This window comes from Portunus trituberculatus, chromosome 41 (genome assembly GCF_017591435.1).
Source record: "Portunus trituberculatus isolate SZX2019 chromosome 41, ASM1759143v1, whole genome shotgun sequence".
NCBI classification, from domain to species: domain Eukaryota; kingdom Metazoa; phylum Arthropoda; class Malacostraca; order Decapoda; family Portunidae; genus Portunus; species Portunus trituberculatus.
In genome coordinates, this window is record NC_059295.1 from 37,813,039 (window position 1) to 37,823,654 (window position 10,616).

The 10,616-nt window shown below is 40.2% G+C and overlaps 1 protein-coding gene across 1 annotated transcript in view; it reads right to left on the minus strand.

The window, feature by feature from the left end:
* The window catches only part of LOC123516718 (uncharacterized protein DDB_G0271670-like), a 36,393-nt gene extending 28,375 nt beyond the window's left edge, over window positions 1-8,018 (minus strand). Inside the window, exon 1 of the mRNA XM_045276319.1 lies at window positions 7,928-8,018. Coding sequence (XP_045132254.1) covers window positions 7,928-8,018 — 91 coding nt within the window. The remainder of the gene's footprint in view (window positions 1-7,927) is intronic.
* Window positions 8,019-10,616: the final 2,598 nt, after the last annotated feature.

Genomic DNA, 10,616 nt, shown 5'->3' on the forward strand with positions numbered 1-10,616 from the left:
TCCTTTTAGCTAACTCACTCGGACCTGCACGGGGAATAGCAAATATTTTTCTTTTTTTTTACTTTTTTGTTCCCTTTGGCCAGTTTTTCCCACTTACATTAAAAAAAAAAGCTATGATAATCTAAGTAACGATTAAGTAATGCAACTCACTTAACCCAAAAGATATAGAAGGCAACCAAAAGATACTGAATGTGAGAGAAGGACTAGGAACGCTGCTCGAATGTACATAACGTTTCCTCCTATGATGAAACAAGGCACAGAGGCAGAAGGGAAGGGAAGGGAAGGGAGGCTCAGTTCTTCCCCCGAACCTTCACATCGACGTCTTGTCTCCGCTACTCTGCTTTAAGAAGGCGTCAGTTTGGTGTAAAGACGGGTGTTCCTCTCTCATTTAGCACTGCATTGTGAGATAAGACAAGGATATTACTGTAGTTTTGATTGTTTTCTGTTTGCGATATGGTGATTTTATGAAGTATTTATGAATTCTAGAAGTTTTTGTTGTTGTTGTTGTTGTTGTTGTTGATGATGATGTGGTGTGATTATGTTGTTGGTAGTGGTGGTGGTGGTGGTATCCTCCTCCTCTTTCTCCTCCTTCTTCTCCTCCTCCTCCTCCTCCTCCTCCTCCTCCTCCTCCTCCTCCTCCTCCTCCTCCTCCTCCTCTTTCTCCTCCTCCTCTTTCTCCTCCTTCTCCTCCTCCTCCTCCTCCTCCTCCTCCTCCTCCTCCTCCTCCTCCTCCTCCTCCTCCTCCTCCTCCTCCTCCTCCTCTACGTTCTGCTGCCTTCTCCCTTTAAGCAGTGTTTCATTACGAGAAGTGTGTGTGTGTGTGTGTGTGTGTGTGTGTGTGTGTGTGTGTGTGTGTGTGTGTGTGTGTGTGTGTGTGTGTGTGTGTGTACACACACACACACACACACACACACACACACACACACACACACACACACACACACACACACACACACCTGCTCACTACTTTGCCTTCCATTTCTCCCACATAGCCCGTTCCCCGACCCAGGCCATCCCCGGCTGCCCAAAGTCATGTCACAAGACTCTATAGACAGAATTATAGACGCCTGAATTAATATGCAGAGGGTTCGATCCCTTTTGAAGAACCGCCAGTGTGCCATCATCACCATTACTACCACTACCACCACCTTCACTACTTCACCACCATCATTACCACTACTGATATTAATTACTCTTCCTACGAGATGATGCCTTTAAAAAAATGTCATCACTAAAAAAACACAATAGACGAAAATTCACTCACTTATTCACACACTTTTTTTACAGACTGACCTGCACTGTACCTTCACACACACAAGCACACACACACACACACACACACACACACACACACACACACACACACACACACACACACAGGTAAACGAATGATGAATGAATGTAAACAAATAATTCACAGCGAAATAGTAGTCACACATAACATGAATATTAATAACAATAACTTTGAATAGAAAACGTGTGTGTGTGTGTGTGTGTGTGTGTGTGTGTGTGTGTGTGTGTGTGTGTGTGTGTGTGTGTGTGTGTGTGTGATGAATTTCCTTGAATCTTTCCTCTCTTCTCTTCATTTCTCCTTTCTCTCGTGCCTCTTCCCCTCTCTCCTCCCCTTGCTCTCACCTTCCAACTCTCCTTTTTTTCTTCTTTTCTCTTCCTTCCTTTCATTCTTTGCTACTCTCCCTTCATCTCATCTCCCTCATCCTTCACTTTCCTTCATCTATCCTCATACACATCCATCACATCTCTCTCTCTCTCTCTCTCTCTCTCTCTCTCTCTCTCTCTCTCTCTCTCTCTCTCTCTCTCTCTCTCTCTCTCTCTCTCTCGGCCATGGCTCCAGTGAATACAGGACATGTTGTTGTTGTGAAAAGCGCAAACTTTGAAATACTCGAGTGGTATGTCCTATCGCTGTCGATGCAGCCAATACTGAACTGAATTGTCATACTTCATTTCTGGCCGATACTGACAGCATTGGTCCTGTGCAGCTGATATTGTTACCAAAAAGGTGAGCAATTGTTCTTTAATGTTTATTCATGTGATAACCTGTCAAAGAGTCAATGCTGTATAACTCATGGTTCCGCAGACGTACTACTGTAAATTTTTTTTTTTTTTTCTCAAAGCTTGCGTTTCATACAACGAAGAACATTTCCTTTATTTGGTGGAGCCACTGGAGCAGGTTAATGATGAACGTAGACAACATATTGGAATGGGTAGCAAGTACAGCTGCTGCTTCTTGTGACTGTTTCGCTTCGTCACGCTTCTCGAGTTCATCCATTCTTTGTTTTTGTTATTGTTTTCTTTTCTTTTTTTTATTAATACCATGTGGGCTTTTCACGGGAATTTATGGGCTAAAGGGGATACTTTGTGTGGTACCTCCTATCTCAAAGCCCACCCGCTAGGAAACCATTGCCCCAAGTGAGGAAGCCCAGACTACACTCGGACCGTGGACAGGATTCGAACACGTGCGCTTGGAGACCCCTCGGTCCCCAAAACACGTATGGTTCCACTGTACCACGGCGGCGTTATGATATATTAGAGTTGACAGAAAAGTGATAGTGATTTACAGAGTATGTCGAAGGTAAGATAAAATTATTAAACGTTTGATTAAACGTGTTACCAGCAAATCTCTCCAATCCGCCAAAATCTCTATTCCGGCATTCTACAGATGGCAATGATGCTAAATTGGTGATGGGCGACCTATACATCACTCTTTCCTTTGTTTTCTCTAACTTATCTTTTCCCTCCAACATTTTTCTTCTATAATCTTTATAATATTCGTCCATTTTTTCTTTACCCATTCTTTATATTTTCTTGTTCTTTATATAGACTTTATTCAAATGTCCATTATCCTCATCTCCAATCTTAATTAAAATAACGTAAAGCCAATCTTTCTGCCACACAACAACGCCATTTATCCACAACTTACCACATGCATGTTTCCACCCAATAAACATAAATAGAGTCCGTAAAATGAGTTAGTATTCCATTGGCATTTATAAACGCATCAGTACACCTCGGGGGGCCCTCACCTGTGCCCGGGGAGTGAGTGTACGTACCAGGTGACACAGACTACAACATTACAACCAAATACAAACGAACACAAAGGAGGACGTGCTGTTATACTACATTGCTTTTCACGAGGCTATTTAAATATATTAATATATATATATATATATATATATATATATATATATATATATATATATATATATATATATATGTGTGTGTGTGTGTGTGTGTGTGTGTGTGTGTGTGTGTGTGTGTGTGTGTGTGTGTGTGTGTGTGTTACAGTCAGAACCCGAAATCAGCCAGAACTAGTTTCAACTAGTCAGAACTAGAAGTATAATTTATTGTTTGTAAAAACTAGTATTACCTAGGCAAAACTAGTTTCTTAACATAAAGGCTCGGTAAAACACGAAATGTATTTTACACCTAGTTTTACCTACACACTTCAGTCAAAACTAGTTTTAACAATTGTTAAGTTTGGGAAAACTAGGTTAGACTAAAAGTGAAACTGGCAGTTCGGCCTTATAGTGGAGAGGTGGGCGTTAATGATTGGTCACAATATTATCATAGTTTTTAGGGTGGGGGAAGGGGGGGACGATTCATTCTCATTTACCTGGTTCACTGATTTACTTCACCTGTCAGCCACCATTACCACAAGATGGCAACTTGGAGCTCACCTGGCCATCCTGAACACCCTCCTGACCACCCTCCTAACCAGGCAGCTGACACTGAATGGGAGACTATGTTTTTACAGACCATACTGAAGTGGGACGAGCAACAAGAATCACACTACAACATACTTACTGCAGAAAAATACGGTTCACTGCTGCAGGAGGTAAAGGAGGCTAAAACTGCTAAGAAGAAAACGTCTCTACAGTACAGAAGACTGAAGCGGTTTGATGTCATTGAAATATGTGAATAGACCAATAAACGTTTCAGCAACCTAAAAAGGTACTAAAATGAGCTACAAACACAAACAAATTATGTTTGAGTTCCCCAAATATGGTACTCAAACGAGCAATGGTACTCAAACGAGTGGTCATATCCCTCACCCACTTCTGACATTCAGTACCGTTGTTGAATCTAGTTTTAACTTAAACGATCAGATAAAACTAGATTTAACTAGTTAAACTTTGATATTTCTAGTTATACCAAACACATTAAGGTATAACTAGTTTTGCCTAGGTAATACTAGTTGTTCACCAACACATTGAAAATACCTAGTTAAAACTAGTTTTGACTGATTCCGGGTTTTGACTATATATATATATATATATATATATATATATATATATATATATATATATATATATATATATATATATATATATATATATATATATATATATATATATTACAGTCAAATTGTTAAAACTAGTTTTGACTGGTGTGTAGGTAAAACAAGGTGTAAAATACATTTCGTGTTTTACCGAGCCTTTATGTTAAGAAACTAGTTTTGCCTAGGTAATACTAGTTTTTACAAACAATAAATTATACTTCTAGTTCTGACTAGTTGAAACTAGTTCTGGCTGATTTCGGGTTCTGACTGTAACACACACACACACACACACACACACACACACACATACACACACACATATATCTATCTATCTATCTATCTATCTATATATATATATATATATATATATATATATATATATATATATATATATATATATATATATATATATATTATCACAGCCACATGAAGAACTTACAGTAATTGATCCATCTGTCGTTTTGAGGCTGTTTAATCCTTCACTTCCCTTTGACTTATCTTTTCTTAATCACCAGCCACCCTGAGACACTTACCTCTTAATATACACCCATCTCTGAACTGGCTAGAAATTGCAAAATCTATCCAGTAATTATTTTTTTAGAAACTTATCAAAAAATTATACGTTGGTTTTTAGTATCAAGAATTGCTGTATATTGGAGAAAATTTTTAGAAAAATAAGTGAATAACAGCCATAGACACATAGCAGTACTTTAAGAAAACAAAGAGAAGATTAGGAAAAAAGAGCGTTGGAGCAAAAACATATATACATTAGGTTTAATCATTTCCTTTTTCTTTTTTCTATTTCTCTACTGTTAACCTTTGAGTCAAAATCGTTTGAAGGATAAAAAAAAAAAAAAAAAAAAGAAAATGACATCCAAAAAACTAAAACTTCGCTTCTCTCTTCTCTTACACGTCAACACTTTCATAAATATACACCTCGCACCACCACCACCACCACCAACAACAACACATCAACAAGACAAGCAATTTCACACAACAGAACGTAAATCAACCAGCAACAACAAGTGGCTCATCACAAACCTGTCGCCGCCGCCTCATCTCCGGGGTTCTACACGCCACGCATGCACTTACTCTCCCTGTAATCCCAAAAATTACCATTTACAAAATATTCGTGGTTTTTTTTATGGCACTACCGTTCATGTACTTAATTCCACACGCACACAAAAGAGAGAGAGAGAGAGAGAGAGAGAGAGAGAGAGAGAGAGAGAGAGAGAGAGAGAGAGAGAGAGAGAGAGAGAGAGCAGCGCAAGTCTTATACGTAGCCCTGTAAAACTATTAAATAAAAAAAAAACACACACACACACACACACACACACACACACACACACACACACACACACACACACACACACACACACACACACACACACACACACACACACACACACACATACACACACAACCAAAGATCAGTACAGAATATCATCTATTTTTCTTTCCCGCACGTCTAAGTTTCCTATAATGATTCCTCCTTCCTTTCATCAAGTAGCGGCGGTGTCTTCACAATCCTCTCCTTTTAAGACAGTGTTCGGCCGGTGTACATGCTCGTCTCTCTCTCTCACACTGTTATTTTTTCTTACTGTAGTAATGGACATCAAACAACAGCCAGCGTGAACAAGATATATATAAAAAATGTAAGAAATATAGATTAAGTTGCATTAATATACTGACTTGGTTGCCGTGTGTTAAAGGAATAAAGGAAACTAAAGGAAAGCACAAGAAGTCGTCTGGCCTGTACGCGGGAGTCCCTGAGCATTTAATTGTCTCCCCAGGGAAATTGTAACTTCTACAACGCATATTCTGTTTTGTGTTTTTAAGCTGGAGGAGAGGCTGCGTCCAGTCAAGCTACGGCAACGAGTGAAGGAGTATTATCTCTCGTCTCTAATGACTACCATCAATAGGGATGTGCCGATGTGTCACTGACGGATTCAACAGCCAATGCTTTCTACTAATGTTATTGATATTGTTGGAATTCTTATCAATATTCACCGATACTTGTCAAGCTACAATGTTTCATTCTCTGCCGGTATTGTGACGAAACATGCATCAAAGTTCAATGTTCTAGACAGCGTTGGGTAAGCTTGATTGCACACCCGTGGCTTCTAGTTGAACAATTTGCCACGAGTCCATGAAAGTGAGACATACATTGTATAATATTTTGCAGTTTTCTTTCAGTTTTTGAAATATGAAAAGGAATTGACAAATATCAATCACAGTTGTTCGTTGTGAACTGTTTTGCATGACACACCTGTTACCTGTCCACGTGCAGCAAACATGTATGCTAATGTCTATGCATGGCTATGTATGGATGTGTGCATCATAGCCACACATTATATGGTGCACGCGTTCATATGGCAACCATACGGAAGACTAATTATAATTAAGCTTACTAGTGTGTCGAGATGCAAGGAATAGACTCAGCAATCAGGTCGTCCGTGCAGAGTCAATACAGAGCTTTAGAAGACTCGATAAATTAGTAGTTGTTGATCGCAGGTGGGTAAAGATAAAAATGTTGTATACATGAACTACCACATGTTTCTCAGTGTTCTAGATGTTGTAACTGAAAATTATTGCTTAGCAGTTAACTTTTGTATTTGAGAAAACTTATAGTAAATTTGCTTTTAGACAACCAGTTTATTGCAAGCTTTAGTAGAAATATTTTGTGTTTTGATTTTCAAAAACGTGATCAGACACTGTTAAATCATCTTATATTTACTTTAAATCCTCATACTGATGTACGTCAATTTTTTTTTTTTTTTTTTTTGTGGTTAACTAACAACTAACTGAATAAACTAGACCTGATGGACACTTCCTCCTCATATACTAATGAACGTGCTACATGCCCCACACAACACAAATGACTCACACTTAGTTCAACACCCATCGCACACACTTAACCTACCACTGTGCAGAAAATCAGCCTTTTCTACACGCCTGTATTCTTTTTATCACTCATCACATCCACAACACCACCAGCTTATCACATGGCACATCATACTGTAACACCTGGGAACACCTGCAATTTGGACCACGCAAGGTGTTTGGCATCGCTTGCTTCAACATCTGATCTTTTTTTCTTTTATGATTCTTTCTATTTATATCCATGACAAATGCCACTTTCAGCCAAGCGTTCATGTATTCGACAGGTCAGGTGTTTGTGTATGTGTTTTGGTGTGAGAACAGGTGTGTGTGTGTTTCAGTGTGACGTGACTTGTATAGGTTGTCATTATGGTGTCGAAGAAGGAAAAAAAAAGCTACTGGGATAGAAAATGAATTGTGATGTGAAAAATAAAAAGAAAAGAATGAATATGTGACAGAGAGAGAGAAGGAACACGAGAAGAACTGTAGATAAGAAGGAAGCAAACAAGAAAGGAAGATTGGGCAGGATGTAAAGATGGAGGAAGGAGAGATGGAGAGGAATGAATAAATGAAGGAAGGAAGGAAGGAAGGAAGGAAGGAAGTGATGAGAATACTGTAGAGAGAGAGAGAGAGAGAGAGAGAGAGAGAGAGAGAGAGAGAGAGAGAGTGTGTGTGTGTGTGTGTGGGAGGATATATCATGCTTGCATTTAGTGTAGAGTGGAGTGTGTTTCCTACCTGGCGTTGAGGAGGAGGAGGAGGAGGAGGAGGAGGAGGAGGAGGAGGAGGAGGAGGAGGAGGAGGAGGAAGAAGAAGAAGAAGAAGAGGAAGAAGAGGAGAGCATTGTCTCTTCCTGCGGCCATAGGAGCGAACGTTCTTCCTTTTTTTCTTCCTTCCTTCCTTCCTGCCTTCCTTGCCGCCATCATTCTTTTCTCTCCACTCTCCGCCCCTCCCTTTCCCTGAAGACTGTAAGCTACTCTTCCTTCTTTCCTTTTTTTCCCCTCTTCCTTTTTCCTCCCTTTGTTCCCATGTTTACCAGAGGAGGAGGAGGAAGAGGAGGAGGAGGAGGAGGAGGAGGAAGACGAATGCAAAGAAAACAAAGGAATTCCAAACAGCGGCAGACCTTGATGTCCTTAAAGGCTGTTTTGAGTAACACATGACTGGAAGAGACAGGATAGTATTGAAGAAGTCTCCTCCTCACCCACCAAATCCCTCCTCCTGAAAATGACTGAAGAAAAAAAAAAAGAAGAGGAGGAGGAGGAGGAGGAGGAGGAGGAGGAGGAGGAGAAGAATAGGTATAGGAAGAGTAAGATTAAGAAAAAGAGGAGGAGAGAGAGATGAAAAAGGTGGCGGTGATGCAGCAGAGAGAGAGAGAGAGAGAGAGAGAGAGAGAGAGAGAGAGAGAGAGAGAGAGAGAGAGAGAGAGAGAGAGAGAGATTCAAAACAACAAATTGTGAAGGTGTTGGGAATATCCTCTCTCTCTCTCTCTCTCTCTCTCTCTCTCTCTCTCTCTCAGTGTCACAGCACTCCTCATTCCCTTTCCCCTCCTCCTTTTTACCTCCCTCTATTTTTCCATCTCTTCCCTCCCTTCCCTCTCTCCCTCTCACACTCTCCCCTCCCTTCCCCCTCTCACTCTCACACTCTCCCTCTCCTTCTCCCGCTTTCCCCTCTCACGGCACAATATCTTCAGGTGGAGTAAATATGGACTAAGGCTCTCTCTCTCTCTCTCTCTCTCTCTCTCTCTCTCTCTCTCTCTCTCTCTCTCTCTCTCTCTTCCTGTGTTTTATTTGCTTAATTATCACTATTTGGTTTTCTATTTTCGTTTCGTTGTTACCATTACACTTTCCATCCCTCCCCAGGCTCTCTCTCTCTCTCTCTCTCTCTCTCTCTCTCTCTCTCTCTCTCTCTCTCTCTCCGTCTCCACTTTCCATCTTATCTCTCCCTTCCCTCCCTCCCTCTTTCCCTCCCGCCTCCCTGCTCTCCCTGCTCTCTTCCTGCTCTCTCTCTCTCTCTCTCTCCCTCCCCCCCCTCTCTCTCTCTCCACGCCCGGCAGGAATTATATCAACATTCGCCGAGCTTGAATAACCCGGCTCGCTAAAACACTCATTCATTATTCACGGTGAAACAAAAAATTCTTTATCGCTCACTCCGGTCCGAATGTTTCAAGTTTGTGTGTGTGTGTGTGTGTGTGTGTGTGTGTGTGTGTGTGTGTGTGTGTGTGTGTGTTCTATTTTGCCATATACATAATACATATAAAAGGTACAGTACATACATATATACATACATACATACATACATATATACACATTTTGTTTTCAATTCTGACATACTTTTCCTATTTACTCTTCCTTCTCCTCTTCCTCCTCCTCCTCCTCCTCCTTTCTGCCTTCTCTTTTTCTTCTTTTTCTTCCTCTTAACTCCTCCTCCCCCGCCCCTCCTCCTTCTTCTCCTCTCTCCCTTCTTCCTCTTCACCTTCCTTTCTCTCTTCTTCCTTTCCTGTTATTCCTTCTATCCTCTCTCCTTTTCCTTCCCTTCATCTCATCCTTTCTCCAATTCTTTCTTTCTTTTTCTCTGTCTATTTCTTTTATCTTCTCTCTTCTTTTCTCTTTTCTTTGTACTCTCACATTCTCTTATTTTTACTATTCTTTATCTCATTCTCTTTTATGATCTTTTGTGTTTTCCTTTTCCTTTTTCTTCCTCTCCTTGTCCTTCACTCTTCCCCTCCCATCCATCCCTCGCCCATTTATCATGTCTACCCCTTACCCTTGCTCTCCCTCCCTCCTTTTCTCCCTTCTCTCCCTCTCCATTCTCCCTTCCCCTAAGTCGATTGTGCAATATATTCTGGATTAGCACATTAGCACAACCCCTCAGATCAGCCGGGCACAGGTAACACATGTCATCTAGTCAGGCTACCTTGATGCAGAAATATACAGGTAGATAGGTAAAAGAGTAGGTTGGTTGGTGTGTTAGTGGGTGGGTAGGTTCGCGAATGGGTAGATATGTAGATAGGTGTATGAATAAATAGGTAGTGAGGTTGATAGATAAATAGATGAATGGATGGATGGATATATATATAGGTCGATTGATATTTATAGTTGGATATACAATAGATAGACAGATAGATACACAAACAGTTAGAGAGGTAAGTTGATAGGTAGATAGAGAGATAAATAGACAGACATAAGTAGCTAAATAGAAAAGCATACACAGATAGGAAGAAAAAGTGCATAGTTACATACACACATACAGACATGGTGCATAATTAAACAGATAATCAAATGGATAGACACTGACCTCATTTTATACATCATATACCACAAAATTATAGCAGAATACATAAATCTTCAACATCAACATGAAATGCAAGAGAGAAAAATAAATTACTAACACTTTCATCTGTTACTGGCTCATGGAAATTAACAAATATTCATTCATTCATTTA